Source organism: Chroicocephalus ridibundus, chromosome 4, assembly GCF_963924245.1.
Source record: "Chroicocephalus ridibundus chromosome 4, bChrRid1.1, whole genome shotgun sequence".
NCBI lineage: Eukaryota > Metazoa > Chordata > Aves > Charadriiformes > Laridae > Chroicocephalus > Chroicocephalus ridibundus.
Window position 1 is genome coordinate 82876221 of NC_086287.1, and position 24337 is coordinate 82900557.

A 24337-nucleotide genomic window follows, 5' to 3' on the forward strand; every position below is an offset into this window, starting at 1 on the left:
AAAGACAATGGATCTGGCTAATAGAGGGAATTATTGTATCTGTCATTCAGACAAGGAGAATGATCTAGAAGCAAATGTCTTGCTTCCCTTTCCACTGTATGGATTCACAAGCAAGATAAATTCTGCCACTTACGAGTTTAGGCACAATTTTTTTTTTCCCTGAAATCTGATTCAGATTAGAAAATAAAAGTCAAATCACTACGATACATCTCCATAAGTAAAATGTATTTCTAACACCACTCTGTGTAGCTGTCTCCCCCCTCCCATAAACTATCATCCTTTATTTGCATTTTTGAAGTTCACTTTTTTCCTAAAGTGACGCAATTAAATACATTTTTATTCAACTTTCTCATAGCTACCCCTAAAATTTTTATCTTTAAATAATCCATATCCTCAATTTTATTTACACTATAAACTGTTCCTATATTTTAATGGTATGTTTGCTTTAAAAGGGGTTGTTGGCTTTAACGGCTCCGTTATTATCTTTGTAAACTAACATTCCACATTCCTCCTAACTAAATCCTAGCAAATCGCCTGTGCTTGCATTTGGAACATACATTCCACCACTGAAAATAAAATTTAAACCCAATAAATGTTCTGTTCAAATTAATATACATAAAATGAATAGCTAAACATAGATCAGTTTTGATGGATTTAACACTAGGTTTGTTAGTGGCAGGAGGGTCGTGATATGTAATACACCCAAGAGAATGGAACTGAATAAATTTAATTTCCTGTAACCCCTATTATGTGGTGTTGCACTTTTTAATGTTTGAACACCGTATCTCTTTAGAAAAACATAACTACTTGTGGTTTTATAAAACACATCTAGAAATGTATGAAGACACATGACTAGGGATGTGGATCAGTACAAGGGTATGGGTTACTGCACACATAGGCGGGGAAGCAGGTAAGCAAAACAAGAAGGACCCCAACAGTGGCAGATCTGCAGCTGAAGGAAGTCCATAAGCCGCAGGTTCTGCCCCAACACAAGACCAATTTACACCACAGGACAACCTTGGCTAAATCTTAGGAATAATAACTTGCAAGAAGGTAGCGTCTCATCCCATTTTTCATTGCAATACATCAAACTATATTCTGTCATCTTTGCCCTTCCACGCTGTCCTTTCAAAGGACCTTATCTCTGGCAAAGCCATCATTTCTTATGTAGGATGGTTGTGGGCACAGCACAAGACCCAAAGTTACAGTACATAGAATCAAATATAGTTGGTATACAGTGGCATCAGTCTTTGAGCAATAACCAATCTTTGAATGACATTTAGTAACTCAAATAATGAGTTTTAGCCTTTAGCTGTAATTTTAATTCTTCAGCTTGGAAAGGAAAAATAAAATCATTATTTCAATAGTTTCATTTCCCCTGTTAACTGCTCCAATGTTAGCCATGTTAAAAGCAATGTTTTCTAGCAATTGACCCCATTCCTTCCCTGCCAGAGCCTGTACAGTCTTCTCCATTGCCTGGACTTACTCCGCTAAGCAAATCTTTCTCCTTCCCCATTCCTTAGCCTTTCCCTTCCTCACAGAGCACCTACGTGGTCTTTTGGCTCCTCATTTTGCCTGTGATTAAAAGGTGACTGTACGTAACCATTTCTTGATGCTGTTGAATACATGTTTGGGTCTAGCTCTGCACTCTCTGCAGAGGGTGTCCTATGTGGGTCCTTTACTGAAGGGGACAAAGAAGAGATAGAATATCTAAGGATATTAAAAAAAAAGCCTACACGTTAAAAAAAAAAAAAAAAAAAAACACACACACAAAAAAACCACCAACACGAAAGACCAAGACAGTCCTCCTAATTTTTAGACACGCCACAAACTATTCTTAAGTTCTCTGGCCAAGGCTTGTTAAAAGCAGAACATCCTAAATGTTCTAAAAATTTGTATGAGAAGCAGATGGAGGTATTTCCTTACAGAATGAGCCTTAAGTCAAGTGTAACAACTGGAATATATTGTCCACCAAGGATCAAGGCAAAAATTCAGTGCTAGAGGCACCCTGCGTGCAAAGGCATTAGATGCTGTATCTGCAGTGTGCCCTGCCACTGGCCGAGCCGCCTGAAAGGTGGCAGTGCCTCACCTGGTCTTCAGCTGCTCTCCAGCTCTCTCTTCTGCCCCCCCCCCTCCTCCAGTGGGGCAGGGACCTGCCATGGGTCCTGCGTCCTGTATGTCCATTCCCTGCAGATATTCTGGAGGCCTCAGGACTTCTTGGACAGCCTTAAGCAGTTGTTTCGGCACTTAAATCCTGCTCTCTGTCTGTTCTTGGAAAAGCCCTATGAAACTGTGAGCCCTGGCTGAAAATAGAGCGGTGAGGACTAAATTAAAGTAAAATTTAGTAACGGGGCCCAAATGTTAACATGCTGTATTTATCTCAAACTTATTAACATTCCTATGAGTCTCTGAAACACTTTATTACTGATACATGGGATTGTGCTGCTATAATAGGCTTCCCTGAGGAGTAACTAGGACTCCAGCTGTACTGCAGGATATGTTGTACTACATATTATAGGGTTAAATGGTGCTGTCTGTTATCTGCACAATGTGCGTATTACGAGTGTAAATGAGGGAGCTCGTTTGAGAAACCCAAAGTCTGCACTGAAACACTGAAAAGGTTTGTACTATTAGTGAAAAAGAGTGAAGGGTCCCTTTTTCCAGTTGCAAGTGACTCAGTCATATGATTGATGTAGAAAACTTAACGCCTCTGCCAGCAAAAAAATGAAGCTGTGTCTAAAGTAACTCTACCTACCAGTGTTACAGGAGTGCAACCTCACCTGAGCACAGAAGGCAGTCACAGTGTAAAATGGCAAAATGCAAGGCCATTCACCGCCTGTCAAAAATGGTTAGCAAAGGCAATAAGGATGTTAAGCCACGTATGTCCCTCCCTCTGCTAAAAGAGAGCAAGCCAGGCTTTCTTCCTGTGCAGCATGAGAAGAACCTGATGAACAGAACTGTTGACAGAAGCGAGATGAAAGCTCCATCAAAATAGTTAAAATGAAATAGTCATTACGAATATACGGCAGGAAAGCAGACGCAACTTTACAGAAAAGAAATGTACTTTCTGCAATAGTCACATGTACCTGAGATGTTCAAGAAGGATTGTAGGTTACGGGAACCCTCAAAGTTCAACTTCTGGTTATTCTGCAGCACAAGTAGGTCAAGAGCACCCACGTCAGTTCATCACGAGGTGCAGTAATGGTGACTGCACCCCTCCTCTGCAAGCCGCTCCATGCTTAACTTGTAGTTAGAGTTGTGTCCCCTTCAATAATCCAATCCCCATGCCCCTTGCTGCAAGTTGAACTGATTAACTTTTGTCCTGCCCGTGGTAGACATGTAGAACATTTGATAAGCACCCATTCTATAACAACTTTTTTTTTTTTTTCTTAAACACAGCTAAAGACTGTTATGTCCCTACTCAGGCTTCTTGTTTCTAGACTAAACAAATCCAATTCTTTTAACTTTTCCTCATAGGTCATGTTTGCAAAACCTCTAATCATTCTTGTTGATCTCTTCTGGATTCTCTCCAATTTGCCTCCATCTTTCTTAATGTCACCAACTTCAGCAGAAGTTTTGCAGCTTGGAGAATTGTTTCTTGCTGCAGAAGTCACCTGACACCCTGACCTTTAGCTCAACAATGAGAAATAGCGTACAAGCTTCCTTAAAGAAAATGGTATTACATACATACTGTCACGTATACTTAGTGTCATGCCACCTGCTTGCCACATCAACCAACTACTTTGCCTTAACAGCAACAAAGCAACAGCAAACAATGAAAAAGCTTCTTCTTTTGTGAGTTGTTGTATAGACAGTCTTATTGTATAACTTAAAAATACAAGAAAGCACAGCTGAGCTGTTTTAAAATTCTATTAAAAACTCATTTTTTCTCTCCACATCTCAAAAAAGCAAAGCAATTTCAATAAACAAAACAGACCAACAGAAAACTGTGTGGGGAAAAAAAAAAACCAAAACTGTGTACTCACTGTTAAACAGATGTTAGCTGAAGTTACAGGGGAGGGAGTAAAATAGCCTATAATTAAAAGAAAGACAATAATACATCGAGCCTTTATCTCAGACTGAATGTTAAAATGAGCGTAAGACTTCTTGACAGGTCAGTGAGTCTAACTTCTCACAGGCAGCAACTCACAGGACTTGGATTCTTCACTGAAGTCCAACAAGGAGTAACCAGCAGGGAACTCCAGAAGCTGGTGACATTAGGCACATTACCTGCCTACCACACTGTGATGCTCTCCAAACAACCTCTGAGTTCCTGTTTAACTCAGTAAGCACATAAATTTCTGACAACTAGGGAGTGCCAAGCTCCCTGGCTGCTGATGACCTGCAGGTGAGATGTGGTGGGCTGAGCTCTGGAGCTCCCCAGTGGGCAGAAGGGCTCACGGGGTCTGGTCTGAGTTACGCTGGGGAACATGGACTACCTGGCTTCAGAAATAAAACAATCCGAGAGCCAGGGAGCAGCTCAGCCCACTGGAAAGCCTTCTCTAGAATAGGGCAAAGTGTGAACGGAAGGGAGATCTCTGGCTGCTGGGCTGCAAGCTGGGATGCTGTGGTCTCCAGCTCCAGGAGAGGGCTTGCAGCTGGGATGCTGAGCAGATGGCAGGCAGCACCTATCTGGGCTCTGTTAGCCAAGAGTGATATCACAGATGCTTCAGCTACTCTCTAGAGTATTTCATTTCTAGGTACTTGGTTATGTTGCTGCGTGTCTGACCGGCTTCAGAAAATCCCCACTTGGCCACCAGATCTTCCCTGTTATTTGCAGGGCAGCACAGGCGCCCAGCAGAGTGTTTCCACCCGGGGAACAGCCCTGTAGAGCAGAGGGGACAGGTCGGTCAGAAACTTCAGTGGTCTGGTGCTGGGGGTCTCTGATGGGTTTGTGGCATTCATCATCCCCCATACAACAACCTCGTAAGAGAAGTCTGAACAGGTTAGCAAGAAAACACAGCAACTGGCCTATAGCAAGGGTTTGGGAGGAGGGAAAGGAGGAAAATGTGTTTGCAGAGCACACTGCTTACAGAGAGGAGCGTGCCGAGCTACGGTCTGCGTCCAGCAGAAGAGGGGTTAAAGCAGCTTTCAGAGTGCAGGAGCAAGGCTAAGAGGGAGTATTACATGTGCCCAGTGTTTCTATGGGATCAGAACTGTTTACAGTATAATGTGCCTGCACCTGTGGGTTGGTGTGGTTTTGCCTGCTGTTCAGTGCTTCCTGAGAAGCTGCTAATATACCATAGCTGATGAGACTGCTGTTTTGATCTCTCCCTCCTTGGAATCTCTTCTAGTGCCTTTAATAAAAGCCCTGTTAAAGTACAAGTGGGTGCTTTGTGCTTCTTCAATACCTAATTTATATTTTTAACATTAAATACTCAAACACACGCCCTGAATTTGATTGTGCTGCCTTTTTTTTAATCTAATAGCTTCTTGCTGCAGGCTTGCATACATTTTGTGTCGCATATTTCCTTTTTTTCTTTTGTTTTTTGGGTGTTCTCACACCTTGCCCAAATCGTATGTTGAAATTAAGAGGCAAACTGAAGCCCTGTCATTCGAGTTATTGATGGTAACTAGTCTGTCTGGGGGTGACGGTTGTATTAAAACATGTATCACATAAAAAAGAAGCATATGGCATTTAGAAAATCTGGGCCAACGCAGAAGGAAAGGGCCTTGTTCACCCCCAAAACAGGAGCAAGCATCTCCTGAGGGTTATACATGGACTTGGTTCAGAGGGAGCTGGAGAATCTCATATATTTTGAAATCATGGGGGGTATGAAATCAGCCTAAGTTACAGCTGCCCTAAGGTGCTTTCTTTTGAGTGGTCAGTGCCACAATCATTCAGCAGAGCACATTGATCTCACTGACTTTGGCAGAATTATAGAGGGTCTGTTTGCATGAACCATTGCTGAACAATTTATCTGCTGTATTAATCATCTCTTAGATAAGAGTACTCAGACTGTAGATTTTTCTTGTAACCCAATTTCCCTGCCAGGGTCCTTGTTGTTGTCGGGTTTTCACGTGAAATTTTAAAATTGCATTTTTTTTTTTTTAATTCTTAGGCTCCTGGTGTCCATTTTGAAGCACTGTGAAGTACAGGCTACCGTGTAGGAGTGCTCTGTAGGCTTCAGAGACGACGAAGCGCTAGTCTCTACTTCCCCTTTCTGACAGCAGCTTTGTTTTAGAAATTCATTTGTCTTCACGGTGACAAATAAAAATCAAGACCATATTTTTCTTTCATATTCCAACTGCACATATAAGGTGCAAAAAGTGAACATTTTATTAGAGATTGGAAGAATTAGTATAATTTATAGGGTTGATGTGGCTGTTCTACCCTGGGAGACCATGTCTATGATAACCCAGTAAGTTTATGGTGTGCTGAGAGCAGTGTCCCAGCCACCTTGAAGATTAGGCTTCCCTGCTGTGCTGAGGGCAAGCCCTGGTCGCATCAGCCATGCTGTGCCCTCCGGGGAGCCTCCTCTCTCCGTACCGCACAGCCACAGCCTTCAGGAGAGAAGGACTTCCTCAGTCCCACCTGCCTCCCTCCCCGCAGGTAGTACAAATCCCTGCTGTCTGTTTTTCTTGTCCCCAAACTATCCCCAATGCCTGGAGAGCACTGAAATAAATTTTGCAGAATTTCTCCACCTGCTCTGCCCTTCTCTGCAGCTCTGCGACATTGCATGCTTAACTTCCCGGCACAGTAGATGGGAATTAATGCGGAGAAGTCCACAGCTGGCCCTGACCAGCCGGCCCCTGCCCTCCAGTGTTAATCTGCTGCTGCTGTTCTTCCTATTTGCCCTGTGCAAAACAGCATTAGAGATGGAGATGCACGCTGTAACCCCTGGCTAAGCCATTTCTTGCTTCCCAATTACTGGTGTACCCCAATAATGATTTTTTTAAAGTGGTGCTTTAACTCCAATAATTTCCAGAGACTTTTAATAGGGGGAGGCCATTCTTCTGGACTCCTCTGAACACAAGCCTGTGATGAATTCATGTTTTAGCACAAGCCAGACCGCACACAGAAAATTTTCAGCCATTCAGAGGTACAAACCGCAGTAATCTTAGCCTGAAACAATTGTACTGAACTGAAGCACTACTCCTCTTTCCTAGATCTACTTTTAAGATCCCTGTCAAAACAGCCCTTCAAACACATTTGATTGGGTTGGGGCTCATCACGCTGTCACCAACTCACTTTTCATTAGGCTGTTGCTCTCTGTTAGCCTAGCCAAGCAGAAGAACTCAAACACATGCACAAATTAAATCGACATCCAAACTCCACCAATATACAAAGCAATTTAAATGATATTCATTAGAGCGATGACAAGTCCTGATGAGGCTTTCAGGAGCGGAGTCCTTCAGCTTCTGCCGACTCGGTTTCATGGTCATTGAGGCGTAACTGCAGTGACTGTACCTCCAGTTTAGAAAAAAAAAAGCCGAGAATATGACTCCGCTTCCTGACACACCTACCTCATTCTCCTTCTCTGCACAGGTTTACGTCTCAGCACGGGCTTCAGGCTTTTCTTAGCGTTCCTCACAGGTTTCATATCATGCACACGCTTTAGCAAATCCCCTTCCTTTCCCCACCACCTACAAATGCGCCAATTAAAAAGAATTCCATTTTCCAGTAATTTCATTTCACTTGGCTAGAAAGGTCACTAACTCACAATTATGATGGCTATAAACATGTCCCCAGTTTCCTACCATGCAAGAATGAATGTGATATGTTGAAGCTTAATAAAGAAGTATTTTTCATTGTTAATTTATACTGAAGTTTAAAAGTTACCCTCTTTCCATTTACATTTTTGATATTAAGAAAAAAAAGAAAAAAAAGATGGACACTATCTTCTCCACAGGGAGCGGAATGGGGCTGACAGGTCTAATATAGGCTTTTCCACAGTGCCAAATCATTTGAAATTCATTTCCCTTGTGACCAAAGTCCTTAATTCAGGCATCAAGAGGTAAGAAATCAGAAAATTAGCTCGCTATTTGGTTACAAACTCCACTATACCACTTGCAGAGTTTAAATGTATCAAGGAAGAAATACACATCCTCACCCTCATGTGACAATAGGAAAACCCAGCGGGGGACATGAGGGTGACATAATCATTTCAGGTGAGGTATAGAAGACATCATATCAGACGTGAAGAGCTCCAGCACCCGCCCCAGCCGGGCAATGGGGCCACGACTGGCACCGCCATTTTTTACTTCTTTTTCTTCCTCTACAACAACCTTTTTTATTTCTCGAAACAGGCTAGGAATCTTAAAACCATGATATACAGAAAGTGTCTTTTTATATTATTACTTAAAAATTTCTTTTTTGGCATAGCTGCCTTAGGTTGTGAATTTTAATTTTACTTTCTAGACACTCCTACAATGAAAGACAGGCACAGTGGTATATAAGTAAGTATGATTTCCAATTGCATACTTTCATTTCAATAAAGGTTATAGATACGAATTTGGTGACTGGTCCGGACATACCCATCCATCCCAAAAAGTCTATCTGATTTTAATTCTCTTAAAAGATTATTTAACCAGAAGGCCATTTCCAGCTATAAATAAGGCGAAGTGAACCAAGCAACAGCTGTTGAGAAGTTAATGTGTCCCAAGTAAATGTCGCAATATACTGCTGAAAAACAAACCAACCAACCAAATACTTCCCTAACACATAAGCTGGATACTAAATGTACACGAAGATTGTTTTTACATGTAAAAAATGAATTTATGTCACACCACCACTGTACTTGTGTCCTTACTAGATAATGAATACAGCACGAGCAATGTATTAGTAAAACTTAGTCATCTTTTCCATGCTGAACATTTAGTTAAAATTATTGCCCCAAACCAAGGCCTGAAAACAGATTGTAACCTCACGGATTGTTCCAACGCTTTCAGAAATGTATAATGATGCGTTAATACATAATTCTGCTCCCTTCCATAAATGACCCTGATTCTTTCTTCCTTCACTGGTAAAAAATTGACTTCTTATGCAAATACTCTTCAATGAGGGCTATAGTATCATAGTCTTAAACATATACAAGCTTTTCATTATTCTTGGATAATTACTGAAAACTCAACAAAATTCACTGCTACCACACCCCGAACAACAGAGCCGCTTTCATATTCCGAGATGGCAGTACGATAATTATTTCTTGTTCTCTCATTTACCTACAGTAGGTCAACCAAGGGCTGGAAGGCACATCTTGGCACAAAGTCCCAGGAGAAGAGAATTTACTGGTTTTTTTGCGTTTTTTTGCTGGAGATTGCATGTATTTACTAGCAATACCCAAGGGAGTTACACATTTCTATTTCCACTGCTAAAAAGGTAATTGTCCAGTCAAGTATTAAGAGCTATTTCATCCTTTGCTAAGAGGACAATCCAGTGACTTTTTAAAAGCTGAGTAATCATGAAACTTTTTTTTTTTTTTCTATTTTGCTTGATAAATTCTAGTTTTATGACCGTTCCCTGTATTTCAGCTCCGTGGAGCAGCGTGGGTAACAGACTGCCCAGCAAAGCTCCAACATATTTTTGTAACAAAAAGTTACCCAAACAAAGCAGGCAAAAATAATTGTAATAATTTGATATTTTTCTAGGAAATATATAAGGCTCTCTGGAGGTGTATTTTAAAGTACAAAAATTATTGATTAAATTTAGCTTTATTACCAGGCATCTCTATTCCACTTGCGTCAGTTACTTCTTTTTCTGTTGCAGCTGAAATAAGAACTTGCAAAATTAAAGGTTTTTTCCCTTCAATACATGCCAGTATTTTTTTAAATCTCGAAGTATAGATGAATTTTTTGCCGTCATAAAATGCAGAGTCATATCTGTGTCTAGCTTTATATAGCAAGATACACAGCCATATTAAAATGCAACAGATAATTCCCATATTGATAACACTAATGTGCCCTGGTTCAGAGAAAAAACTGCACATAGTGTTTACCACAAAAGCAACTGCATAATTACAAGAGTATACTTTCTATTTTAATACAAAAATAAAATATAATGAAGATTCCAGAAAGATTTCAGTTTCAGAAACAGTTCCTTACACTAGCTTAAAAGTCATATTTCAGTTAATTATAGATTCCTTACTCACTAAAACTTAAAGACACATTCCCTGAGTTTTTTTTTTTTTTTTTTGCTAAATGTTGACTCCAGTGAACAGCTCTCTAAGATCTGGCATATTGATTTCTTGTTGTGAAGTGAGCTGTTCAAGCTCCATTTAAGATTTTCATCTTGCATGTAGCCCTGAGCACATCATAGCACCATAAATTAGTTAAATTGCACATTTATCACAAATGTTATTTTAAGATACTGCGTAAATGTGATGGCTGGAAGATATACAGTATGCTGCAACAAGCCACTACTTGGGTGGGGTTAGACCAGGGTCACCTTTATACACCTGTGATTTAAAGCTCTTCCCACCTCATCACAATTTCATTTTTAAACTCTTTCTTGAGGCATTTTGTTTTCTCTCTCACTCGATCTGCATATTTCTAAATAAAATATCAAATGCAAAGCAGAAGTCAGAAATCAGATGCATATTTTAAAATCCTGCATCCATACCTTCCTGTTTGTCTAATAGGGAAAAAATTACCTTAACATAGCTAGGTTGGTGATTTGGTTAGCGCTAATAGTTACCGTGCCAATATACATATCAGTGTATGGACGAAAAGAACATTATTCTAGTTCATTGATTCTCTAAATTCTTTATAATGTGAAATCACATTGGTATGCCAGTCCTGGAGGTTCTGAAATGCAAGCTGAACTTTATTTTAATAAATTTGGGATATGCAGATCCTGACCAGCCATTCATTTGCAAAGTTTCAAGCGTATTTAAAAAACGTATTAGAAAGTCATTTCTGGTGCACACTAACAGATACGGTTGCTCCCTGAATTTTTACCTGATGTGTCTCCTCGCTGCATGTTCGGTCCCAGGTAAGTCAGGCCCAGGAACTGAATTTTACCAGATGCAGTTGCATCAGTGGTATTTGGTGTTTGCAATCATCAACCTCTTGTCTATATTTTAAGAATAAGTAGAAGGAACGCTGCAAAAGACACTGTAGTCTCTTGCTTTTACTCCCTCCCGCGTCCCAGATAACAGTATTGCGTACAGAGCTTTTAGCATTACTATTATAAGTCAATGGTGCATCTTAAAAATACATTGATTGACAATATATGCAATAATCTGCCAGTCTCCTTATGTGTGAATTTCTGGTTTGCAACCAAATACTATATTTAAGCTGTTATAATTTTCGAAGGAGGAATTCTCTGCTGTAGAGGTAAAGAGTTTGGCTGCATTTAGACTGAGATCATCTATTTGCAAAAAACGTGGACAGCCACCCGGGAGGCTTCATGAAAGACTTCAGCGAGCCAGGACGCCTCTCCTAACTAAGCGACGGGGGCTCCTGGGATGGTCCAGTCAACCAGCAAAATGGCATGCTGCAATTTTATTGCTGGAATTTGAGCTGAGGCCATGAACACTGACACACAAATGACCTTAAAATCAGATAAAACTGGGAGCCAAAAGAGGAGGAAAAAAGCCAGAGTCCAAATCATTAAGCCCATTCACTAGGTTTGCTCAGCAGCATTCGCTATAGAATGAACAGAACACTCCCTTACATTTTTGAAGACATGGTACTGGCCCTTACAGTTACAGGGAAAGATGGAAAGACAGACAGAAAAACAGACAGAAAGAAAGATTTAATTAGTTGCTTTCTGGAAGACAGTGGATTCTTTAAAAAAAAAAAAAAGGAAACTGTACATTTGACATTGGGATGCTAGTTATTACTTGAGACATGATTCTGAAGTTCTGCCATGGTGGTTTTGGTTCCCACCTCACCACCTCCAGACTCTGAGTTCACCTGACTGGCAAAAGACACTATTTACGTGCATAGTAATATATAGGTGCTTCGGAGTTGCAGACTGTTTTCAGTGGTTTTGATGGGGTGACCTGTCAACACCAGTAAAAGTCTGTCATTATCATATAAACGCTCCCACTTGTTTGCGTTTGCTTGGCATGTGTTTATTCATCTTTTTTTCCCCTCTCACTATCTGCCGTGAACGCTGTACAACAGCAGGCAGGGCCAGGAGAGGACTCACTTCAAAATCACAAACTTAAAGTTATCAGTCTCAGGTCCCTACTCCTGTCATCTGAAACCGCTGGGTAGATGGGAAGGGATTCTCTAAGCCGTGAAACACCCACGGGTGCGACTCGCAGACTCTGCTCAATACCTTCAGGGGGAAGGCGTGTGAGTAGCAGCATCTGCCTGGGTCTGAATCCACAGCGCAGCAAAACACCTATTTGCTTTGCCACACGTTGCTTATAAACCCCCGTCTTCACAGTCAGTCTTACCTGATGTTTAAAAAGGAGTTATAATGCTCATTTATCTTTTCCGGGCGAAAAAAATTCTGTTAATGCAGCCTTTGAATACGTGCTACCCTGCTCTTGAAATGCTAAAGTTCACTAAAACTCCAGTGATTTATGTGCAGCTTTTGACTGCCAGCACCTGGCAGATGAAGAAACCTACTCAAGCTTCAGTCATAAACAGATAGCATACAATTTAATTTTAATGTGCTCGTTAGTCGTAGCACATTTCAGACATAATTGTGAACGCAACACAAAATTATAGCAAAAAGACAATTTTAATGCTGCTGTAGAAAAAAAGGTTATATGAAGAGTCATATAATGGTGCTTCATTGTCAACAACAAAACAGGGCACAGAGTGCATTACAGTGTCTGTGCTGTTTACATGCCAATATTTTATACATAGATTCTCATATGGTGTCAGCTGTCAGTTACTTCTGCAAATTAACTGCCAAAAATGGAGACGAACAGAATCACTTAGTGTGCTGGTAACCACGGGTTACCTTTCATATGCCTAAAGATAAAGCTGCAGTATGGAATCTTGGGAGAATAATTAGGCAGAACAAAACAGAAAGTTACCAATTGAAATAAAAAGGCATTCTACAATAGGAAATAACAACCAAGAGCGCTTATAAATAAGTAAAAGAGGTTATATCACAGAATGCCTCATAACTTTTTAAGCAAAGTATTACAGTACAAACATTTTAAAGGCTTTATCAATGTTTAGGAAATACAGTACAAGTTTTTCAAATAGATTTAACCCTTTGAGCACTGAGTTTATTTTGAATTTTCTCTTTTTATTTATTTTTTTTTTTTTTTACTAATAAATACCTTTAAAAGTCATGTTGTGCAAAACAGTTAGAATGCATGCCAGGAATGCAGTCCGTGGCTTCTGTTTCTTCAGACGGATTTAAAAAAAAACAAAACAAAACAAAAACAAACAAGTGAGAGCAACACTAATAAATATGTATAATTTAAACATGAACCTCTATTAATATAGATGTACTGTATAGCAAAACAAAACAAAACATACTTTGCTTTAAGAATAATGTTTCTGAATACTTTATAAATGCTATCTGTGGTATCTTTCATCATATAATTTACAATGTTTGGATGCTAAAAGAAAAACTGTTAGATCTAAAAAATGAAATATACACTATATATAGGTACAGTTTATAGCTGGGGCTTATCAGGTAGAAAACCCGCTGTTGATAAAAATGCTGAAGAAAAAGAAAATGGCATTAACCACAATCACATTTTCCATAAGAGATTTTGAAATCTATACAATATATACATCTATGTTTCAATGTGAAAATTATATTTTTAAATTTCAAGGTGTGAGACACCTCTGCATAAATGGAGGTTCATATTAGTAATCGGAACTAAGCTGGTAAGGGTTTAAAAAAACCATATCCACACATTTTTACCAAATTAATGCAAAAGTGCTTCAAAGTACTCAGAGGGCTAAAGATTATAGGGTGAGAAATACCAGCACACTTAGGTCACATGAAAAAAGTGCACCAGAATTAGTTATAAATGCTTAATTAAACTGTCTGTTAATGCATGCAGCTTGATGCATCAGAGGGATGCACAGCAACTAAATCCAATTTACACAAAGTTCCAAACACTTACCACTGCATTTTAACCTTCATATTTTACCAGTAACAACAGCTGATTATGCACCTCTATTTAAACACTGTACAGTTATACAAAACAGTTCAGCCCAGAGCGACTCTGGAGTTAAAATAAGAACATGTGCCAAGAACTAAACAGTAGCTTTAAGGCGTCTTTGACAGTTTTCCTCAAAGCAAATTACAGTTATTTTAATCAAAAGCAAATGCTACTGCTTCTCTAACTCCGAAACATACAGAAGATGATCCTCTGGTGACTTCCCATGTGTTTTACTAAGATGAAGTTTAACAGCATGCTTGCTCGCAAAAGTCCTGTTACAAAGTTTGCACTGATAAGAAGTTCCGAGATCTTCCTCTGGAGAGGACGTCACCAGTTTTTCAGATGGTGACTTTGCTTGTGCTATCTGATTGTTAATCTGTTCGCTGGACAGTTTGGACAAGTCTCTTAACCTGAAACCCAGATGCGATTCAAGATGACTGATATAAGTTGAAGGAGTTCTGATCTGTGAAGCACAGTCATTACAAAAGAACACTGGGTGCCCAGTGTCCAAATTTTTAAGGAACTTAGTTCCCCCCGTCCTTCGGAGCTGGTATTTCACATTGGCTAGCCAGTGGCTAATCGTGGTCATTGAAAGTCCCGTAAACCTGGAAATGTGCATTCTTTCTTGAGGGCTCAAGTCTGACATGATGTATTTCCCCTCCGAAGTCTGCCGTAAACTAGCTGCAAACTGGGCCTGCAATATGAGCAAGTGCTGAGGGTTCCAGTTAGACTGACGGCCCTTCCTTTTCTGAGCTGGTGTACTCTCTTCTGGTTCCTCTATTGTGGTACCATCAATGTCAGATTTCTCAGATATGCTGGAAGGTGTGGAAGATTTTGATGTGTGACTTTCTGTCAGGTTCTTCAGCATATCAGATATATCTGACAAGGCATTCTCGCGTAGCGGCGAGTTTGACATGAATGACACGACTGCAGATGTCTTTGCTGTTGTCACTGTAGATGAAGAAGATGCAGAAGATGTCGATGTGGATGACAAAAGCGCTGAACCCAAAGAGCAGCTTTTGTCACTCTTGCCTTTCGTCAAATCTATGGGTTGGTCATTGTTGACATGATAAAAATAACGGTCTAAGTGGTCTGGTTTTTTGGACTGTAGAGGTGGGGTGGCCACTGCAGCCTTTTCTGCCAAACTGTTGCTCATTTTAAAAAGCATGCTCATTGGATCCAGAGCAGGCAAAGATGGCTTTGCTGCCTTCCCAAGGTGAATATTCATGACAGACTGCAGTGCACTTAACGGATTTACAAATGGCTGTTCGGGAGGGTGATCAGTAATGATAGCTGTGCTGCTACTTAAAGAACTTACAATGGACTTAACAGGCTCTTTCCCATTTTCCACAGGTTCTACAGTTGGACTATCCTTGCAACCATCTCTCTGAGGGACTGGGCTGTTCTGCTGGCTTTTAAAGCCACCGTCATTGGAGGGCTCCATCTTCAGGGGTTCACTGACTTCACTACTGCATGGCGAAGGCGTCGCACGCTTCATTGGAGAAAGCTTTCCTTCGGGCTCTTTCATTTTTTCCTCCACTTTAGCCACCTTCTCGGTGACTTTCTTTACCAATTCTTCCATGGCGTGAAAGTTTGTTTTTGGCACAGGTGAGGTCTGACTGCTTGGTGGAGACACCAAGGGCTGGTTTTTAGTTGGTGATACTAGTTCGCTGTTTCCAAACATAGGTTTTAATGGTGTACTCTTCCCAGATGAACCCAACGACAGCTTCATCATATTCGGCAGCTGATAGGCGGCATGAATGCTGGGGTAGCCACCCCAGCTTGGCGTGCCATTCTGGGCTTTGTTTATAGCTGATGTAACTGTGTTTTCTAAAGACTTCAGTATATCTAATCCCCCCTTTGGGCTTTCTTCTAGGTCATTTTCAGTCAAGTAATGGTATTTTGAGGAGATATCATACTTCTCCTCATCTTCACTTGACTTTTCTTTGTCTTTCATTTTGTCATCAGCAATGCCTCTTTCCTTATCTACTTCTTTTTTTATTTCAACATTTAACTTAGGGGAAACACTAGAAGGTGTATTGGAAGGAGACGTAAAAGTGGTGGCAGCTAGCGGCACAGACTGGACTTTCTCATCTACTAAGGACGTTATTGTTGGTGTCGCTGGGGCTTCTATAATTGGCTTCCCTTTTTTCATGGCAGAGTTAGTGACTTTAATAAAATGTCCCGTCACCATCATGTGAGCCGTGAGTTCCTGCAGAGTGTCATGCGAACTTCCGCACTCCATGCACTTCAGAATTTGAGATTTCCTCGCCTCAAAGTGCCAGGCATAGCTGGCACCGTTCTGGTGACCGTAGCGATTATTTGGCGTAATGTAAGGGTTAGAATTCTTTTGAAGTGCATCGTTGGTATCGGAGATTGTTGCTTTTGGTGTCCCACCTGTGGAGTCTGGAGAACTTGGAAGGTCAAGCTCCAGTGATGCTTTCTTTCTAGTAGCTGGGATGATTTTTGCTGCTACAGGTGTAACAGGTTCCTTCAGAGGCACTTTTTGGTAGTGTTTTGTTTTGATCATATGAACACTCAAATCCTGAAGAGATTCAAATGAATGACCACAGTACATACACTTTAATACTTTCTGGGCATCTTCTTTCCCTTCCATTTCAAGCAAAGAACGTTTACGAGGTTTGGACCATCTTTTGGGGTTATTGTTATCAGTTTCATGGTTGTCATCTCGATAATGTCCCGTTTCATTCATGTGCACTGTTAATTCTACTAAAGTATCATAGGCCGCACTGCAGTCTTTACAGCGGAATTTACTGGCTCCAGTAAATATAGAGCCATAAAGCTTACTGCTTTGTCTGTACAATTGGACTGTGCTAAAAAGACTCGGTTCAGGAAGAATTCTGCTCTGAGAAACTTGCTGCAGCGTTTTGGCCATAGCAGTCTGGTGCCAGTCAAAGCTGCCACTTCCACAACTGCTACTGCTGCTGCTGCTACTGCTGCTGCTACCGTTGTTTTTTTCTGAAATCGGCTGGTGAAGGTTCAAATTGAGATTGGACCAGTAGGAATTAGAGAGGAAGTTGTTATACACGGCTTTCATTTGTTCTAAACTATCAGATACAGTAGAGTCTTCCAGTGGTATCGAAACCTCCTTGCTCTCCTCCTCATTTTTGATAGAGCTGCTCTCGAAGTCTGCCATGCGGTCACTTGTCTCACTGATGTGTGACTCACTGTCCATTTCATGGCTAGAAAATTCAGCTGCTGGCGAGTTTTGGTAGCTTTGGCAGTTCTTACTGAAGTCTTTTTCTGGACATGCATATTTTGCTGAAGGCTCCCCATCAACTGCATTTTCATCAGGTTCCACATCTTCTTCCACCAGTGCTGCTGCTTTTAGTTCGTCTGAAACATAGGCTATTATGAAGAGAAGAAAATATAAGTTAGTTTCTGCTGATTATACTTCTGCTTAAGTGTTTCAGCCAAAGAAGTGTACTTATTTGTAAAATTAAACAGTTAAAATTTAGTGTTTCTTCAGAGCAAGAAGAAAATCTGCTCTTCAAACATAATTTGCCACCTTATTCTTCTCAAGGGGCAACAGCTTGAAATTAAAACTAAATTTGAAATTAATGAAGCACATTCTGGAGGTGGCATTCATTTCTAAAGTAATAAATTACTTGTATCAACCTCAGAGACAGCAGTTCCTGTCTGTCAATTAATATGTCTTATGCTTCTCCTACCCCTAATGCATTTCTTAACAGACAGATTCACAATTTAAATTAAGCAAGCATTTTTTGCTCATTACAGTTTTGAGACTTGGTCTTTTATAAATATAGAGTACAACAAACATCAAAAATTTCTACAAAGCAAAAAAAAAATCCCCAGTTGCAATAATGAAAATTTGAGATTTTTTTTAAAGTTATCATTATGAGTCGTATCGTATTTTAGAGGAGGAGATGGTAAAAGCAGGTGGTGCAACCTTTGGAAACAACTCACTAAGAGCAATTTGAAGGTATTCATTACGGGTGTAACAAATGACCCATTCACACTTAAACATACCTTTCTCAACAAGAAAGCCCATGCAGAAGTATGTCAGGAGCTAGTTCAAGAAAATTGGTATGCTGTACTCATTCTTGCTGTATAAATATATACAAGACCTTCCAGTGGACCTTACAAATGTCAAAGTGTTTGCTCTTTAGACTACTTTGTCAATATTTACTCAGCATAAGCTACACGGACACCCAACAGGGATCCTATCTTTCCCCCCCCCCCTCAAGTAATGAAACTGGTGATGTAAATCTAAGATACTCTTCCTGAATAGGATAGTTGGGAACTGACAGTAAACAATATTTTTTTTTAATGGTGCTTCTGTGCACATATTCTATATATATTAAGTCTACCAAAGTTTTTCCTTTAGGAAAGAAAACTATGGAAACATTAAGAGAGGGATCATTAGCTGATCAAAATGATCTATTTCTATATAATGCATTAATTTACAGCTAAGCAAGAAAGCAAAAATAGAACATGACTGTTCTGTATTAAGTGGAGTTTAAAATTTCCTTGCAATCTCTCACAAATACAATTATAAACTTTGAAAAAAACACATTTCCAGTAGACTCTGTGGTTGAAGACACTTGACTTCTGAGCTTCTCTGCAACACAGCTGGAATGTGTGGGTATCTGTATCTTAAACACATTGAATATCTATAGCTTGTCTATTCGGGCAATAGTGCAGAGAAGGTAATAGTTTATGCCCCAAAAAGACCTACTTTAAACAACAGAGTGAAAAATGTAGAACTGCATAGTAGGTATCACATAGACAGTATTCAACCTTGCAAACTTCTTTCACAGGGAAAATATGTTTAAATGTTATCAGAAAACCACAAGAGACAAAACAACCGTTGAAGTAACAATGAAATCAGGCTTTTAGTTTCACATGGAGTATTTTTCTTCATTCCGTTAGGTAATACAAAATAGTCACTACTGTTCTTTCACATGGATGAATGGTAGCGAATCTTCCTCCAAGCATGTAAAGTTATAATCTGATCTTCAGAACACAAGTTAAACCTTTGAAAGCACAAACATCTCACATAAGAGCAACACATAATAGTGATTAGATATTTCAGCTCAGACAATTTCAATGCAGAATATTCAGGCAGCAAGGGTCCTATTTTTAATGTTTGGGAGAACTTAGCTTGAAAGAATGACGTTAAAAACTTTACTATAAGATGTTTCAAAGATGCTGATACGAAGATCAGACTTTTATAAGTAGTATATGTATTTTAATGAAATAGAGCTGTGCTGTTTTGCTCTATTTTATGCTTTTTCAAAATATTTTGAAAAGATATTATTTTATGTATATTACAGTCATGTCGACAATTTGTAGTAAGAAGCAGCATCTATCTGGCAAATACTTGCAACAAAACCACTACAAAAAAACCAAACAAGGTGGATTTCATTCAATACTTTCACTCCCCTGGGGATGGTACAGATTCTTTTTCATCTTAATTATTTCTTCCATCATGTTTTCTGAACTCAACCAAAAACTTCAGCAAAGGACACCAAAGCAGTTCAAATTACTCCCTAAAGCTCAAAAGTTTTAAATAACTATCGATAATGTGTAAACAACTGGCTATCAACCATGCCATATCCTAGTGATATAAAAGAGGAATGATGGAAGGAAGGCATGACAGCACGAAACCTATGATTTGGAAGCCAATGTACCCTTTTTATTTTCCACCTTGTGGAAACAGTTTTCCTTTTACAACTCCCATTCCTTTGCCTCTGTTGTGAAACTGAACAGTAATTCCCTTTTTACAAGGCAAAGAAAACCCACGGTTATTGCCCCACTGCCTGCATTAGAAAGATCTTATTCACACCTGGGGGCTGAGACGGCACACTGAAGTGCTCTGTAAGTGTAACTGTCTTTTTTTGTCCACCGAGTGCTAGTGTCAGCACGTGCCACCCATTCCCACCACCACATCACCTACCAAAGCCCTGGGCTCCATCCCTGCACACCGTGGAAAGTGCTCCTGGGGACCGCTGCTCACCAACACAAACCGGGGTCATAGACTCATGCCCCTAATTAATGTGTTTTCTGTTTTATTTCTTTTACTGCTGAAATCTTACAAATTTTGTTTGGACTGAAACACTTGTATTGTCACATGCACAGGTTTTTAGAGAATGACTTTTACATTAGGGAAAACCTCCAGCATGCGGCTCATTTAAATGTAAATCTATTTACCTTTCATGCTTTCTTTGCCCTTTTCACCAACTATCAAGCATATTTGCGTGTTAACCAGGAGCTGCCTCCTCTATAGCTGTTCTCCTTCCTAAGCTCAAGTTGTGAAGCCAAGTTGTGACATCAGTCTTTGATCCAGAAATGCGGGGAAATGAAGCACAAACGACAGTATGGAATTTTACCTTGCAATTTGCAACTGCAATAAACTGACAGTTTGAACAACTCCTTCTGCTCTTTCCCCTGCATAAAGGAGAGGAGGGATGAACTGCGACATTACCCCCAACTTCCTCAACCAAAGATTTATGCAAGAGATGAGGGTGCTCAAGGAAATACTATAGCCTAAAACGCCATCCTCAACTGGAGTTTATGCCAGTAGCTGCCAATTCCTTATTCCAAGGGCCGGTGACCTAATCACTTGCCTTCAGGGCAATACAAAGCAACCCAGCAAGTCTTGGACCAACCTGCGATGGCAGACTCGGGGCATACTCAAAGGTTTTGCACTCAAAGGTATGGTGGCTGATAGGTTTCCTCCTCAGAAAACCCAAGTAAATCGTTACCAGCATGTGAGACAGAAAAGGAGAGAGGGTTAAGGCCAAACTGCAGTCCCATACTAGCAGGAGTACGGGATTCAGCGGAGGTACCGGGGGAAAGGAACCCATCTCCAACCGAGGGAAGCTCTGATCCCCCCCTGCCCCACCAGATCTTGCTCTCAGCAGAGAGATGATCTGAGCCTGGCAGAGTACAGATGAAGGTAACAGCTTGACTGCAACAGAAAGAAGGACAAGGAGGGCTGTAGCAGAGAAATTTCTTGTTTGGTTAAGTACCTACAGGAAGAGCAAAGAGACTATGAAAGCGGAGAGTAAAATCAGGAGGCAATGGTATATTTCTTTGCTGAGATTCACTGCCTGGCAGAGAGACCGTCTTTAAGAAGCACCGTCTCCAGCCCATCGTTACTCAGGCGTTTCCTTCTTCTTAACAAAAAAGAAAGACCCATGGTTTGATATTTTTCAAGTATAGACTAAATGTTTGAAACAGCAGGGCATCTCTAAAACTGTTTTTCAATGCCTTGACAGCAAAGTCTGAGGGAAAAAAATAACTTTAAAGGCAATTCTAATGGCAAAGCAGTTAATAAGAATGAAAATGAAAGAAATCAGGTGGTTCTGGGGTTGGTTTTTTCTGTTTTCCCGGAGTAAAAGAAGAAAAAAAAATTACAGTTGTCAAAAAAGTTTTTAGTTTACATCTCATAGGGCACCATAACCCAAAGAAAATTGCCTGCAAGTTCAGCAATAGTGTCACTATGACATAATATTTGACAAAAAATGGATAGTAGTTCCCTTGTGTCTCCTAGCTTCTAGAGATGGGGATATCAAAGGGATTCAGAAAGCTATTGCAGGTGCAGCTACGGAGAGGTTAAGAACAGACAGTTCCCTCATTAATATTTATTATAATTATTAACTAAGCTGCTAGGTAATAATGAAATTAACACATTTGATATCAAAACGTAACAGTAAGCTGTGGTATAATGCGATTCATTTCCACACAAGAGGGAATTACCTTCATAACTGAGCTATGGATCATTTCTTCGCCAGTGGAAATAAATTGTGATCCATCACTGCCCAAAATGAACTACATATTGTATATACACTAATAAACTCACATACCTGGCTCTACACAGACACCAGAGATCTACTATACAAGATCAGAGAAATATCACTGCTCCGTTACATTTCTGCAGGCAGAGGAAGTCCCCGTGCAGCTACAACAGCCATTACCCTGCTGATGTCCTGGGCCAAACTCAGCAACCTTTTGAGATGCCCACCTGCACAACAGCTACCGGCTCAAACCCCGACTGCTAAGAGGTCCTCTTCGGCAGAAAGATGAAAAACACTGCATGGTTTTCATCCCTCCCATGGCAACATCCACGCAGTAACACGGTCAGGCACACACCTCCTTGAGGTTTTTTTGGAAATACAGAACTACAGCATTAAGGGCATACTTTACTGGTCTCCAAAAACCAATTAATTGCACAATTCTTCCCTTTTTTCCCTGAAAAATGCATCTGAGACCATATATTTTGGCTTGGATCTATCCAAATATTTCATTTTGATACTTTTGAAATGTCTTGTTTTAATTATGTTTTTTCTCCAAGACTTTTTCTTTTAATTAGCTTACTGGGGCATATTTAAACTCGTATATAAGCTCTTTGCTTGAAGAAGTACCAAAACATTCAAATATTCTTCTCACATGAAAAAAAGCTTAACAGCAAAAGTTTACCAAAACCATTCAGCTCCATGGAAATATTTTGGCTTTAATCAAATAGCTTTTTAGTACAAAAAAATTACAAACAGTTTTATGATTTATTTACGCACAGTTTGAAATCATCGTATAATACTAAGGATCAGTGCTCAAAACATCTGATTTTGAGTGCATGTTGGAGGAAAAGCTCCTCAACCCTTAAAAAAAACCTGAATCCATGCACATCTCACACTCAAGGAAGAGAACAGCAGAAAGGGATTGGGAGAACAGGATGCTCCCAACGCTTATGGGAGAAATATTATATTCCCAATCAAAACGAAAAAGGGAAAAAGGATCAGAAAAGATCATAAAGTGGATCAGTGAGTAGGACCTGGCAAGCGAAACATTCTCTGCAGCCTGACCCTGCTCCCCAAGCAAGCCCAGTGCTGCGAGAGGGCTGCTCCTGCCACAGCCAGTGCTGCTGTTTTGAAGCTGACACCAGCCACCTAAGAAATAATCAGAATAAGTCATCGATAAAGAAACCTCCAAGAGCCCCCAGTTTCGGTGGGATCACTCCGAGTTAAGAGGGGGCACAGTCTGAACACAAGTCAAGAGAAAGCCAACAGAGAAACAGCAGCACGGCGGTGATTTGACTGCGCCGATGAACCTTACTCACAAAATTAATGAACAGAGGCAAGAGAAAACCAGTTCGGTGGATGAAGTCAATCAAAGACCTAATGCAAACGAAGGCATATAAAAGAGTTATATTAGTCTGTTAGAAAACTCCCACTCCGCAAGCCTTCCACTCAAAGGAAGAAAGGCAAACATTTCACCCACAACATGAGCTATTTCTATACCGAGACTGACTGATAATTCACGTGTAACTGAAATTGTATTTGAGACTTCACTACTTGGCAGAGATGTTAGCATATTCCTCATTAGGCGACAGAAATGGGAGGTAGGAGTGGCTGCCCTGTTTACAAGAGTGGCAAATGACAACACTGTCTCTGAACGGGCATGGCAGTACTGATTACCCAGCACCTTGACAGGGACATTATTCCTGTTAGAAAGGTCAAAGGTTCTGTTTCATAGAGGCAGGACTGTCTATTATGGGAGAGAAATGTTATTTCCAAGTGGAGAGGTCAGCACTTCTCTCGCACATAGGCTGAAGTCGCTGGTACCTCTCACCAGAGTACAATCCCACTGCAAGACTGATTGTTCTGCCCACTGGCAAGGTCAAGAATATTAATTTTGAACATGTTAATGTGATGTGATGTGCATGATTAATGCTTGTTTAGCTGGAATTTTTTGTATGTTGATAAATCTGCAGTCTTTTCATGCCAGTAAGAGTGTAATATTGTTGTTGGGAATCAGTGTGGATGGATGTGCCACAGCATGCCAATCTAACGGGTGGCTAACGTTAGGCCCTAGAAACTTTGAAGTGTACTTGTGTTTGTTCCTTCATGAAAATACTGCAGCTGTCTGCTACAGAGAACTCAGAAATAGGCCAGAGGAAGCCGGCCAGCTGCTCTAATCCAACATCCTGGACTGCTATTACATTTGGAGCAACTTCAGAGAGCTCAAATCAACTCTAAGTGTTAAGAGTTGAGAATTACATGGACAAGAATACACAGTGAAGAGATGATAACAAGAAATTAGTTTATATGTCATTAAAGTGTGGGCCATCTCAGTGCAGAACAAAGCAACTCTACAGCAGGCACCTTTTCCTCATGTCACTATAGCCCAAACTCCCCTGTTTTTTGCTTAGTTTGCAGAGGGTACAGGATTCCGGTCTCCGGAAGGGAGACATTTGTTTTTCTGAAACCGAATACTATTTAGATGTTTGTTAAGTGAGAGATTCCCATGCAAACCTCCCA

The 24337-nt window shown here is 40.3% G+C and overlaps 1 protein-coding gene across 1 annotated transcript in view; it reads right to left on the reverse strand.

Annotated features, from left to right (window-relative positions):
* Window positions 1-12592: 12592 nt before the first annotated feature.
* The window catches only part of TSHZ3 (teashirt zinc finger homeobox 3), a 64370-nt gene continuing 52625 nt past the window's right edge, over window positions 12593-24337 (reverse strand). The window contains exon 2 of the mRNA XM_063334488.1: window positions 12593-17402. Within this exon, the coding sequence (XP_063190558.1) occupies window positions 14203-17402 (3200 nt within the window). The 3' untranslated portion in view covers window positions 12593-14202. The remainder of the gene's footprint in view (window positions 17403-24337) is intronic.